This window comes from Neovison vison, chromosome 7 (assembly GCF_020171115.1).
Source record: "Neovison vison isolate M4711 chromosome 7, ASM_NN_V1, whole genome shotgun sequence".
In the NCBI taxonomy this organism is placed as follows: Eukaryota; Metazoa; Chordata; class Mammalia; order Carnivora; family Mustelidae; genus Neogale; species Neogale vison.
The window spans coordinates 160,474,167-160,488,510 of record NC_058097.1 but is presented as its reverse complement, the minus strand read 5'-3'; the positions used below and the strand labels follow the sequence as shown (position 1 = coordinate 160,488,510).

The window sequence follows — 14,344 nt, the reverse complement described above, 5'->3', positions numbered from 1 at the left end:
GAACTATTAAAAATATCAACAAATGGGGACGCCTGGGTGGCTCAGTTGGTTAAGTAGCTGCCTTCGGCTCAGGTCATGATCCCAGCATCCTGGGATCGAGTCCCATATCGGGCTCCTTGCTCAGCAGGGAGCCTGCTTCTCCCTCTGCCTCTGCCTGCCATTCTGTCTGCCTGTGCTGGCTCTCTCCCCACCTCTCTCTGATAAATAAATTAAAAAAAAAAATCAACAAATGTAAAAAATAATAAAAATACCAATTAATGTAGAAGAAAAAAGCCACAATAACAACAATAAAAAACCCAGTAAGCCCAAAGAGACTGGATTCTTGGTTTTTTTCTTTTTTCTTTTTCTTTTTTTTAAGAGGTAAATCCAATTTGATTTATTTATTGTTCCGATACTTTTCTTCACCTTCAAAAAACTGTTGTGTATGAAGCAGGAGATTCTAGAATCTAAAGGAAAACCTCTAGGTGAGGGGAGCTGACAGACCCAGGCCCTAGGCTTCTAGACTGAGGGAGAGGCCGCCATCTTGAGACCGGTTCTTTAAAACCTTCCCAGTGTTCTGAGGTGTTTCTATTACCACATAAATGCAAAACACAAAAGGGTGTTAACAAGGTCCCTTGTACTTTGTACATTGGCAGCTTGAATATAAAGAAAAAAGGACAACAAAGGAGACAGAATTTGTACAGCAAAGCATGTTTAAATGAATGCATTCCTCTTATTTCGTCCCGCTTTCTGACTGCTCAAGGAGACAAAGCCATGGTTTATCTTGATTTGTTATCAGGAATTTAAATGAGCACAAACAGAAATATTATACTATTTAGTGTGTTCTAATGAAAAATGCAGTATTTCGTTAATCATGTAAAGAATTGTATTCTTTTACATAAATTGGCACCAGAGAATGTATTGCCTTTCTCTCTTAAAAGCTCCTTATGCTGAGTAATAAGTATTTCCTAGAGCAAAAAATCCACAGAAGTATGTGGTGTATCTAGATTTTTATGGTTCTGAGTTATGGCCGGTAGACAGAGAGCAAGAAATGTTTCGAAGCTGGAAGGAAATGTTTTGGACAATATGGGAGGCCTAACTTTGGGCAGGGGTGGTGATGGAGACAGAGATCAAAATTAATTCCTCAAACTAGAGGTGGGCTTTGGGCAATGAGCTGAAAATAGTGACAAAACAGGCACAGACTTTGGGTGGGTATACAGGCTGGGGTCCATCTGGCATATTTAGGAAAATTCTATAATGAAAACATAACAGTAGAATGAGTTTTTATTTACCCCAAGGCCTTAGTCAATTTAAGGGCAGATGTTAAGTACCATAAGCCCCATTCCTCTACGTGGGGGTATTCCCACCCTATGTCAAGTGTGCAAATGCTTCCCCACGTTTCCTGTCCCTCTGGTCACTCCCACTTCAGCCCCTTTCCTATGCGTACAGAACGCAGCAGCCTGGGACAAGCAGAGTCCTGTATTTCAAAGTTAGGTTCACGGAGAGGGGACACAAGTAATAGCAAACCCACGAGGAAACCCACGCAAGGAGACGGCTCAGCTTGGGTCTAAATGACTTACATTTTTCCTCGCCTGAATTAGCCAGTAACTGCTATGTGGGCAGACTTAGCCAGAAATGGTCTAAATGATCAATTAGAAGGCAAAAAGGAGTTCCTTTCTTTAAAGTTCAAGGGTCCCTGTTGAAGAGCCCTACTTCCTAAGCCCTGCTCACATGGGCCTGCGCCCAGCTCTCTGTGGTGCCTGAGTATATTGTACATTTGCCTAACGATAATGAATTGAGTACTTATTTTGCAGGAAAATATAGGGCACTTCCATTACATGCAATCAAGCAAAAAGGCTGCAGAATGCACCACTCCATTAATTTTAAACAGAATTCTTCCCAAATGTCACCCTGAAACCCGAGTATGGGGTTATTACCAATCTGAAGGAATTAAGAGTAATTTTCATTTGTACAAAGTAGTTGAGGGACATGACTCCTGCCACACACACACACACAATTAATTGAGTTAAATTGGATTAGCCGATGCCAGTGTGAATCACTGAGCCCTGACCCAGCCTGCCTAGCAGTGAGATGGGGGAGGGAGGCGGGGGCTCGTCTGTCGTGGAGCACGCAGGTGCACGTCCCCTCCCCCAACTACAGGGTGTACCGTGTACTGGGATGGGCCAGTTATTAACGAACACGTTCAAGGAAGAAAAACAAATGTCAGGCTCTGGCAAGTCACCGAACCTCTCTGAGCCTCCGTTTCCTTGTCTATCAAAGGGGATGATAATATTTGCTTCAGTGGGAATCATGAGTATGTCGGAGCACTTAGCATGGTGCCCAGCACGTAGTTTGCGACCATTAAATGGTAACTATGACCTTTATCTTCATCTTCTGAGGGGAGTCTCTTGTGCCTAAACTGGTTCCCAAATCACACTGAGGAAATCCAGACCAGGCCCCAGGATGGGGACAATGGCCAGTCAGTCCCCAGGGGTCTGGGAGGTGTGAGTCAGCCCACTGAGTTACTGATCCTTTCCTTCCTAACTTCAGCCCTGCTATCCCTGGGTGGGAGCTGGACTAATGGGAGAGCACAGAGCTGGACACGGGAACAAGCAGGTGAAGACGGCGGGGGAGGGGGCCGGCATGCCCCTCACTCCAGGTTCCGGTACTTGGTGAAGAGGTTGTACAACACTCGAAGTGTGGATTTCAGGTCACAGTTGACAATGTCTGCGTAGAAAACAAAAACACACGTGCTTTGGTGGGGCCACAGAGCCCACAGCAGGTATCCTTGTCCCCTTTCTTCTACCACCCACCTTATGTGTCCAGCATGGTCCTGGGGTGCATGTCCTGACCCCCACCCCCCCTACCCAGGACATCATCTGGTGCTCCTGAAGAGCTCCCAGTCCTGCTGGGAGAGAAAAAGAGCCTCCCCACTAGCCAACCAGAGGCAGGTGGGTGGTGAGGGGCAGAGCTGCTGGGCACGGGGGTCTCACCTCTCACTGAAATAAAGCAGACCCCGGACCCTACAGGCTTTGTTCTGGAAACAACATCGCCAGATGAGGGGCCCCTGGCCTGCCTCCCGAGTCTCACTTGTGCCCCGGGCTTCTCTGCCTTCAGCTTCTGTCTCAGAGCCAGCTCGGAGTGGTGGGGAGGAGCGGGGGTCCTGGGGCTAGAGTGGGGGGGGGCAGGTGGGGAGTTATGACAGAGCTGCCTCTCCCTGAGGGAGGGAGGGTCCCCGAGGGCACAGGAGCCCACCTGGCGGTGATTACTCTGTCAATCGCTGTCAGGAGATGACACCAGACTGCTCCTGGTGAGGACAGGGCAACGCAGCTGGGTTTGAGGCTGGGAGTTTGTGTTTTCAGGAGAGTTCTGCCATGGGCTCCCCAGGTTTTATACAATCATTTCCTCCCTCCCTCCCTTCTATTTGCTGGTCACCTTCTTCTCTAGTTGCACCCACCCCCCCAGCCCCCTGCCAGTCCCTCTGCCCCTAGAAGGCCTCCTCCCTGGTCCTGTCTCCTCCGCACTCACTCCCTTGGAGACCTGGCCTTTGAAGAGCTGGAGGAGAGAGAACACAAAAAAAGGATCCTGCCTACTATTTAGGAGGGCATATTTAGGTAAAAATTAAGGAAAAGTGAAAGAGGAAAAAAGAAAAAAAAGTGAAAGCCCAGTGACTCTAGGAGCCAGGACAGCAGTTACATTTAGGAAGAAGGCTCAGGATCACATAGCGGGAAGGAGCGCCTGGGAGCTCGGTGCTGGTTACACAGTGGCTTCGGGGCTGATGCATCACAGACCCGAATGTCGATGTTTTATCTACCTTTCTGTATATGTGATGTCTTGCACAGTAAGAATGATTTTTTAAAAATCTAACTTTGCAGAAGTTCAGATGAAGTAAATGAGGTAAATGAAAATAGCAAATGCGGGCGCCTGGGTGGCTCAGTGGGTTAAAGCCTCTGCCTTTGGCTCAGGTCATGATCCCAGGGTCCTGGGATCGAGCCCCACATCGGGCTCTCTGCTCAGCGGGGAGCCTGCTTCCCCCTCTCTCTCTCTGCCTGCCTCTCTGCCTACTTGTGATCTCTCTGTCAAATAAATAAATAAATAAATAAATAAATAAAAATCTTAAAAAGAAAAAAAAAGAAAAGAAAATAGTAAATGCCCTCGGATTTGAAGCTGGGAAAGCTCCCGCTAAGCCACTGGGAAAGAAGGGACTGGGGAAGATGTCGGAAGTCTAGTCATGCCCTGGTCCATAGGAATGGGGACTCTTGGAGATCAGGCAGAGCTGGAGGCTGTGGCTCTGACAGGCTGGGTTGTGGCTCCCAGGTTCAAGCCAGGCACGCTCGGGCCCCAGGGCCCAGGCTCTAAAAGATGGACACTGACTGGGCCACAAACTGAGGCCCAGGGCCTAGGGTTCTTCCGATCGACCCCCCACAAGCCTCATTCCAGCTGAAACCTATCCTCTTCTACCCCAGCTGGGCTTGGACCCTGCTCCAAGTTCTCTAGCTGATGGACGTGTTCATGGCCTTCCTGGGACCACTTGGGAGGTCTGGAGCTCAGCTTCCTTTCCTACTCCCATGTCAGTTCAGGTGCAGTTATAATTTTTTCAGGCACATATCGAGCCTCCGTTAACATGAGACCCTGTCTGGTGGCTCAGCTCTGCCACCTTGCCCTGCCCATCCAACATACTCTCTGTTGGCAGGAGTCCTATGCCCTGTAGGCTGACTGCTACTTTTTCCTGACTGCTTGCTGTTGAGTAGCTCTTAAATTCCGCTCAAGTCAAATGTTGAGAAGTTCGGGAAGGAATTGCTGGAGAGCAGAGAGGGACAGAGCTGAGCTCAGCAAGGGAGTGGGCATGAATGGGAAGGTTACGGTGGCACTGGGACCATGGCAACAGGGTCCTAACTGGGCTCCTCAAAGCCTCTTGCCCTCTCCAATCCATGTGACCCACCATAGGTAGACTATTTAGTCTCTGGGTATGGTCGTTCAGGATGAACACTGGACAACGTTAGGGTGTATCATTCACATTTCCAGGGCATCATTACGACAGATCATAACATAAATGGTGCCCTTGAAGTTTGCAGCTCACAACTTGTATGTCCAAATAACGATTTCACTTAAGGTCCAAATCCTAAACAATGACTTTGCAAAGCATGGTGTGAACCTTGTCCACCTTTCCAGTCTCACTTCTTGCCACGCTCTCCCTCGTTCACTCTGCACAGGTCACATGGACTTACTTTCACTCCTTCCCAATGGCTGCACTCCTCCAACTTCTTGGTCTCTATACACAGTGACTGCCTAGATTACCTCTTCCAGGTGGCTGACTTCCCATCTTTCCGCAGACCTTGGCTCAAAGCACCACCTCCTGAGGGAAGCCTTCCTGACACGTGGCCTGGGTGAGGGTACCCTGCTTTATGGTCTCAAAGTCCCCCTGCTCTTCCTTCTTGGCCCTCCAGTGCAAAATCAGTGATTCGTGTGCTCATTCGATTTAGTCTGCCTCTTCCCTGGATGGCGTGGGACTTGACCCCAGACAGTCCTTGCTCTAGCACCTAGCCTAGTAACTGGCGTGCACAGACCTCAAGAGTTATGACTAGCTAGATGAATAAATGATTGCCCTGTGTCGTGAGAGCCAAGGAAGAAAATTCTGGGAAGATGAGATAGCCAACAGGGCTACATGCTCCTAAGAGGGTCAAACTGGAAAGAATTCCCAGGGACATGACTTCCACTGATGGTGTGGGAGGGAGCAAAGCCAAGTGCTGGGGGAGGCAAAGTATTACCCAGATGAGGAATGGAGGCAGTGGGCCTGGGCACAAAGGAGGAACTTGGGGGCCTGATGGAGGACAGACAAGGATGGAGGCAGGAGGACTTGTTTTCCCCTTTTAAGGCCATGCGAGTTTTGAGGTTTCTGGAGAAGGAAGATGTCCAATATGATGGGAGAATGTCTCAAACTGACCAATTATTTTTTTTTATAAACATATAATGTATTTTTATCCCCAGGGGTACAGGTCTGTGAATCGCCAGGTTTATACACTTCACAGCACTCACCATAGCACATACCCTCCCCAATGTCCATAACCCCATCCCCTTCTCCTAAACCCCCTCCCCCCAGCAACCCTCAGTTTGTTTTGTGAGATTAAGACTGACCATTTAATTTTAAGGCCCACTAAAGTTTGAGGCCCATCTTCATGATGGCTGTGTAACCCAGTTAAAGTCCTTTAACTTCTCTGCATCAATTTCTTCACCAGTAAAATTAGGTTTTATGAAAAACATCTAGAACACATTAAGGGCTCCCTAAATGGTCGTTCCCTTCCCTGTCTTTGCCTGTTTATAGAGCTGTTGTGCACAGCTGTGCAGTCTGTGTACTGCACAACTCTGAGGGTGGGGTGCCATTCACATAGAGTAGGCCCTAGGAAACCTGACTTCCTTCTTCCTACAGGCGATCGCCTTACTAAGAAAGCCAACTGTCACAGAGTTTCAAGCAGGTCAGTAGATGGGCCATCTCAGCAAGGAGAGGGCCTCTGGATTCCTGGGAATGAACTGTGACTCCATGCTGTGTAAACAGAGCCTCCTGAAAGCCCTGGCCTAATAAGCTGTGTGATTAGCAACTCAGTCCTGCCCTGACGGCCTCTGCGTGCTGGACCAGGGCCCCTCTCTGGGAGCAGTCCGGACGGTGGAGCTCCTATTTAGAAGCAACCAGAACAGAGGCGGGCTGGCTCTATGTGAGCAGGGGAGAAACAGATCAGACCCCAGGCTACTCCAGGAAGAAAACAGCCTCCAACCAAAGGGAAAACGCTCCATGTGTGCTCCTCTCTCTCCCGGTGGCGTGAGTGCCTCTTCCTGTTCATTAGATGACCAACCAAAATGAGCTCATGGCTCTCTAGCTGATGCAGAAGTCAAGGAAGGGGAGGGCAACTCGTCACTGTGGAAACTCAGTTTCTACCCAGGAGGACGGGGCCCTCTACGGCCATGCCCTCCCTGGACCTGCTTGTGCCCGCAGTCCCCCTCATCCCAGTCTGGGGCAGTCGTTGAGTGCCTTTCTCTGAAGCTTCCCTGCCGGGTCCTCAGATCTCTTGAGCAAGGTGGGAAGACAGCTGGTGGCTCAGTGCCACCAGGTGGTGGGGGCTGGAATAAGTTGGGCAGTCACAGGCCTGCTCCTGGGGGAGAGTCTGGCCCCATCCCCCTCCCGATGGAGCTGGCTGATCCTGGACTCTGCCTGCTTACTCTGGTGCTCCCTATTCCCCACTGGGCTAGGACCCATCCTCTGGAGATGGCTTGTATTGGTGTGGACCTGCTACTCTATCTGGGGATTTTGGTATTTTCTATACATATTTAAAAAAAAAAAAATGAAAGGAGACAAACATCCAGAAAAGCTCATGGAACATATATGGGCAGTTTTAAGTGTTTGAAAGAGATCCCTGAGGTAACCAGCACCCACGGCAGAAGCATAATGTTGTCAGTACCCTTGAAATGCCCCCCCACCCACATCCCGATCACAAACCTCTCGTACCCCGCAAAGATAACAACTATCTGGACTTCTTATTTTATTTTTAAAAGATTTTATTTATTTGACAGAGAAAAGAGAAAGAGCACAAGCAGAGGGAGCAGCAAGCAGAGGGAGAAGCAGGCTTCCCACTGAGCAGGGAGCCCGATGTGGGACTTGATCCCAGGACCCTGGGATCATGACCTGAGCCGAAAGCAGATGCTTAACTGATTGAGCCACCCAGGCGTCCCAACATTGGTACCTTTGAAGAGCAGATTTTAGTTTTGCCTGTTTTTATGCTTTGCATCAGCAGAATCATGCTATGTATATACTTTTGTGATTTTCTTTTTCTTAAAATTATGTTTATAGGACTTACCCGTGTTCAGTGAGCTGTTCAGTTTTGTAAATAATTTTGAGGTGTCATTGGTTTTATTGAGATAGCCCTAATTATCTAGTTCTGCAGGAAAAGCGTTTCTCCATTTGTTGTGGTTTGCAATCGTTTTCAGTGCCTTGAAGTGGTCGTGTTGAGTCCTTGTGTCCAGTTTTATATTCGCTCCTTTTGCAGAGAAGAATCACTGACGTCCTTGTGCTGCAGTACCTAGAAGTCCTTCCCCTGATTTCTTGGTTCATGTTTTATCCTTGCTGGGTATTAATCCGTGGTCTGACTATGCCCCAGTGCATCTAGTGTGTTGGGATGTGCAGTCCCATCTCAGCTACCATGATGGTCTTGGGCTAGTTTCCTGATGTATGGACACACATACCTATGCATGCAGTACTGCATCAGACGGTGTATTCGTCTCCTATTGCTGCTGTTAATGAATTATCACGGGTTTGGTGGCTTAAAACAACCCCAATCTGTTATCATACAGTTCTAAAGGTCATAGGCTAAAGTGCGTGGCACTGGGATAAAAAATCAAGGCCTCTGCAGGGCTGCAATCTCTTCTGGAAACTTCAGGGAGAATCAATTCTCTTGCCTTTTCTAGCTGCTAGGAGCTAGCTTCTAGAAGCCTGTTCTTTGGCTTGTAACCCCTTCTGTCCCCAAAGCCAGCGATGGCTGTTTGAGTCTTTCTCGTACTGCATCACGCCAATGCTGAGTCTTGTGCTTCCTTTGTGATTATACCAGAACTTTCCAGAAGCTCCAAGATCCTCAACTTAATCATACCTGCAAAGTCCCTTTTGCCATGGAAGGTGACATACTATCATATCCTGGGGATGAGGGTGTGAGCATTTTGGGGGCCATCCTTCTGCCTACCATAGAAGGTCATGCAAAACTTCAGCTGTTACATAAAGGCAAACTAGTGCTTGAAATGGTTGTGTTTATTTTCACGCGAGCAGTTTCTGTGGATGCCCACCCTTGTTAACACTTGAAATGCTCAGTTTCACATTTTTGCCACTGTCTGGTCTGCATGCTCGTCTCAGGGAATGGGGAAGAGAACTAAAACTGAACTACTTTCCTTATTTCCAGTCACTAACCAAGGCCTTCCCCAAACGAATTGATTCCTTGGAACTCAGCTTCTTATCACCTGCCTGGAATTTTCAGCATTGTTTGAAGTCTGGCCCCAACTTTTCAACTCTTTAAATTGTAGATATTCCATCAGCCTGCTGGCTGACCGACAGCTGTGGTTCCTAGCGAGTACTAGATTCCTTCTGTGTCCCCACTTGGCTCTAATGCTAGAGTCTTAACCATATCCAGCAAGGAATCCGCTTGCATAATAATGGGGCAGGCGTGTGTACTGGAAGACAGGTGGTGTGATGTCCTAAATAAAAAGCCACCAGCTTTATGCAGGGATTTCCACTGTGTCCTCGGCTGTGATCCTGGTGCTAACACTTGGGCTACTAAAAGTTGATGAAGGCTGGGCAGCAAAACTCATCTGGGATGCACACCTAGTTCCCAGGAGATTTCAAGGTTCAATGGAACTTTGAATGTCAAACAGCACGGCAGAGAATGCATTTCCCTGAGCTTAAAACCTTTGGCATAAAAAATGCCTCCACCATAGTTGATGTGATTTCAGAGACACCCTCAAAGAATCCTCCATGTGGGCACCTTTTGTAAAGTCTGCAGCATTTACTCTTGAATCTCACTTTCCAGGTAGAGGGGCAGAAACAGAGGGGATGCTGGGGTAGAGACCTCTTCCAAAGAACAATTTCACAACATGCCGGTTCAATTCTCCTTTACGCACTGGAAATTTTCAGCATGGGCATGATGCCCAGTGTGACAACAAATAAAACAGATGTGTTTTTCCATTGCCATGGGTCAGGAAGTCTCATATTAAGCAGTTCAGTCTGTAATTGTACAAGAAATGTCCTCTAAATGCAGAAATATCCCTATAGGTTAATTGATACTGGGAAAACTAACTGTTCCGAGGGAAATGAACGCCCGACAATGGACGTATGGGGGGGGTGGGGGAGTCCTGCTGATCCGTGACCAGGAAGTTTCCTATTAAGCGGCTCAAGAACACGGAAACAGAAATGCTGGCCAGAGCTCTCCCGCCGTCTCTCTCACTCTGAAGCCGAGTGTTCGTCATCTGACTGCGGGGCTCAAAGTCCATTCCTAATGGCCTCATGACGGCCAGTGGGACCTTGGCCCCAGAGGGCTGCTAGAAGGACACCTACCTTGGTAGAGGCCCTCGGCAGTGACCAGGCACTTAGAACAGGTGACACTAAGTGAGAATAACGGATTGACTTTTGTTGGCTAGAGCCGAATTTGCCCCAACTGACGTCCTTGTGCTGCAGTACCTAGAAGTCCTTCCCCTGATTTCTCGGTTCATGTTTTATCCTTGCTGTGACGAGGCATGACATGGGGACGCAGCCCGTGTCTTCACAGTCCACCTCTCTCCTCTGGTTTCCTGCTTTCCCCTCTGGCTTCAAGTAAAGGCATTCCCACAAGATACTGTCTTGAACCTTTTTCTTTTCTCTGCATGCTTTCCTGCTGTTGAGCTTCCACTAAGCGGAAGACTTCAATTATATAACCGCAGCCCTGCTCTTTTCCCCGAACTCCAGTTCTGCTTGGTTGATGCCTCGGCTTCCTAGAGCTGACATCCTAATGTCCCCTACCAAGCTTGCTCTTTCTTCTAGGGCTCCCCAATGCTGCCGATGGTGCCCCACAGCTAAACATCTGTTTTTCACACTGCCTTCCAAAGGATCTCCCTGGAACAGAGTTCTGATCACGTCACCTGCCTGCTTAAGAACCTTCCATGTTGGGCGCCTGGGTGGCTCAGTCGTTTAAGCATCTGCCTTTAGCTCAGGTCATGATCCCAGAGTCCTGGGATCAAGGCCCATTTTGGGCTCCCTGCTCAGCGGGGAGCCTGCTTCTCTCTCTCCTCTGCCCCCTCCCCCCTCCCCCCCTCACACTTTCTCGCTCTCTTTCGTTCTCTCAAATAAATAAATAAATAAATAACATCTTAAAAAAAAAAAAAAGAAGAAGCAGCTCCCGTCTCCCACTGCCTACAGAATAAAGTCCAAACCTTCTGCCTTGGCATCAAGTCCCTCTAGGACCTAACCCAGCTTGCTTCATCTTCACCAACCATTACTCAATTTCACTCTTACTGTTCCAGCCCAGTAGGTAGCTGCTTACATTCGTTATCAGGTGCCAGGTGCTCTGCGTCAGACACCATCACGCTGAACCCTGTCAGGAGCAAGTCTCTTGGAGCTCCATTTTTATGGACATGAAAAGTGGGCTCAGAGATGGTAGGTGAGTTGCCCAAGGCCACACAGCTGGCATGCTCTGCTCTTTCACAGACAGAGCCCCGCCCCCTACCCCAGGCAGGACTTGGGCTCACACTGTCCTCCCATCTGGGATGCTGGCTCCTTTCTCCTGTTCTCCAAATACAAAAGCCCTGTCTGATCTTCCCGGGTTATCCCCGCTGCCACCGTCTCCCTCAAACCGTCCTCTGCCCAGACTGAAGTGATGTCCCTTCCTCCATTCTCTCGCTCTCTTAGTGGTACGTCTTTCAAAAGCAGTTGTCACCACTGTCATTCTGTTGTGGTTACTGGGGGCATCTTTTCCCTCCCCTGAGGGCGGCAAGTGGCTTGAGGTCAGGTTACCGCTCTGGGCATAGCGCCATCGATGGGGTGGTGCGCCCCTGGACAGAGCCTGCCTCCCTGGATGTGGAGGCATGGGGGGAGGACTGAGTGCGGCAATGGGGAGGGAACGCACCCCATCCCTACTTGTCCACTTTCCTTTAAACAGCTAGGAAAGTGCAAGCAAAAGGACCCATGGATGGAAAACATAAAATTATCTACAACACAGTGTTGACTCACCAGCACTGATAAAATGGAATATTTCAGTCAGTAAGTCAATAATCATCCGTACCAAGAAGATTCCCAGGAGAGATGAGCCTCCATATGTACAGACGCACACAGCTCCAGTGTGAGCATGGGAGGGCTGCTCGAGCAGGCTGCTCCTTCTGCATTTTTATTCTGTCTTAGATTTGCAGTCCGAACCCAGTCAATCAGGCCTCCTCTCTGGGTGGAGTTGGAGTGAGTCAAGAACAGGGGAGGCAACTCTGCTGCGAGCAGAGGACTCTGGTATCTGCCCCTGCCTGGCCGGGATATAGCTGTGTGACAGGTCAGCACCCCGTCCAGGGACAGAAGAACCTGGAAACTAGCCACAGGGCAGTTCTGGTGGCCCCTCTGCTCAGGCCTTCCTTTGTAGTCCCATGCGTGGGATCTTTATTTGTGGTTCACAAAGGATCTCCAGGACTGAGCAGCTACGCCCTGTCCCACCTCCCCCGACACATGGCAAAGAAGACTTCAGAGAAGAACCCGTTTCCCTGATGTCAAATATGAGGCTTGTCCAGTGCCCTGAACACTCATGTGCAGGGACAGGGTCTCTCAGTCCCGTCACCAACCCAGGGAAGAGCTAAGTACCTTCTGGCCGTGGCTTTGGCTTTTCCAATCCTCCGTCTTGCATGAGCTCAAAGGCAAAGGAGACGTTCAAGACCTGGAAAGAGAAATGCGGTGTCTGTGTCATTGTGCCCGGATTCCTGGACTGTTGGGAGCTCCAGGCTCCTGACCCTGGGAAGCAAAGGAGCCAGAAGTATAGCCAGAAGGCAGAGGCCAGGTAGAAATGCGGCCCTAATGTGAAGGAGAAACAAAGCTACCAAGATGGGCAGGCTGTGCGGAGTGCAGGCTGGTCGGTCCCAGCTGGCTGTTGAGGAAACGTTCCTGGACAAGTTCAAGCTCTCCTTCCTGTCCTAGTGTGTTCCTGTGTCAATGGCCAGGACTTTGAACTTAGGGATATGAGTGTGAAAGGATCAGATGGCAAGACATGTTCGAGAGGCAGAGAGTGGTTTCTGCTTTGGACCAAATGTCCTCTATCTAGAAGGCAGGTGGGGCAGCCCATGGGGGCATCAGAACCAGGCTGACCATGAGCCTCAGGTCTGGCCAGCCTTACGGCCACCATTCCCATTCTGTCCGAGGGGAGATGAGGCTGGGCTGTGCACTCGGCAGGGGCGTACGGCTAGGGGGCCAGGGCCAGACCACAAAGGGAAGGGAGAACTGTTCACAATGCTCAGGGATCTGCAAAAAGCTCCTTCCCAGCTCAGCTGTTCATCAGAATGGGCCCCACATCCCACTGCCGAAGACTCTGGGCAGATGTGAAGCTGCAGCCTTTTCCCCCACATGGCCCCAGCAGGGGTGCGGGTGGGTGAGTGGGTGGGACACACGAGCTGGGGACCTCCCTTAATGTCCCCTCCCCTTACCTTCTGCTCAAAGCTGTCCGGGGTCAGGAAGAAGCTGTGCAGGGGCACAAAGTAGCCCTCCAGGAGCCCCATGAGCAGCACCAGGTACACCCCATCTGCAAACTGCAGGGAGAAGGCCAGGTGAAGGCACTGAGGCCCAGAGCCCCCCGGCAAGCCCCATCCTGGGGGCTGGTCAGTCGCCATGTCAGCGCCCCAAAGGCTACCTCCCCAGGCAGGCTGCTGGCCAGGGCTGAGGAGCAGTGGCCTGCGTGGTTTGCTTTGCAACAGACCCGCCCCATGTCTGGCTGGTCCCACACGGGAGCCACCGCCCACAGTCCTGGTTTCAGCGACCCAGCATGTATCGAGCACTGACCATGCACCCAGCCCTGATCTGGGACCGGCACTATAGAGAGAGGTCAGGTGTGGTCCCTGTCCTTGAGGAGCTCCAGTCGAGTGGGGAGACGATGGGGAGGAAAGGCAGCAGCTGCTGTGATGGAGGGAAGCACGCTAGCCTGTGTGACAGTGACAGAGGTCCTTCACCCCCCACTGAAGGTGACAAGGAAGGCTTCTGGAGGTGGTTGTGCCTGAATGGAGAGCTGAGGGATAAGTAGGAGTAGTTGGGGAAGTTGGCGGGAGGGCGGAGGGAGGCAGGAAAGAGGGTCCAAGGGCCACAGCAGGGTGACTTCTCTTTGTCAGTAGGGCAAGATGTCTAGTGTCCTAGAGGCCTGAGCATTCTCCTGTCTCACCTCGTTCTTGATTACTGTTCGAGAGGCAGCAGGGTGTAGCTGTTGCAAACGTGGGCTCTGGAGCCAGGCCTCCGGCTGTCCTACTTACTAGCTGTGAGACTTGAGAAAGTCATGTAACTTCTCTGTGCCTCATGTTTCTCATCTGTGAAGTGGGGACGATGACAGGGATAGTACTTACTTTGTAAGATTATTGGGAGGATAAACCAATTAATATCTGTAGAGTGCTAGAACCCTGGCATGTACCCAACACCTCCTAAATCTCAACTATTGCTATTACTCTCTGCGAAGACAGCAAAGCGATCAGGATCAACTCCCTGGCTCTTGTTGGCAAAACATGACTGTGTGCTGAGGGCCACAGCGAGAGGCTGAGGGCCTGGTCCGTTCCATCAAGGGCAGTTGGGAACCTGGTCTGAGGGACAGAAGACTCCTGGGCTAAGTGGGAGGTATAGGTCTTCTGCTGACAGGGC

At 50.2% G+C, this 14,344-nt stretch overlaps 1 protein-coding gene across 2 annotated transcripts in view; it reads right to left on the bottom strand.

Moving 5' to 3' along the window:
- Positions 1 to 674: 674 nt before the first annotated feature.
- PARVA (parvin alpha) overlaps positions 675 to 14,344 on the bottom strand; it is a 176,301-nt gene continuing 162,631 nt past the window's right edge. For both annotated transcript variants that reach the window (XM_044258853.1, XM_044258854.1), the window contains exons 11-13: positions 13,153 to 13,254; positions 12,320 to 12,392; positions 675 to 2,706 (exon numbers count right to left, since the gene is read on the bottom strand). In XM_044258853.1, the coding sequence (XP_044114788.1) occupies positions 2,630 to 2,706; positions 12,320 to 12,392; positions 13,153 to 13,254 (252 nt within the window). In that variant the 3' untranslated portion in view covers positions 675 to 2,629. The remainder of the gene's footprint in view (positions 2,707 to 12,319; positions 12,393 to 13,152; positions 13,255 to 14,344) is intronic.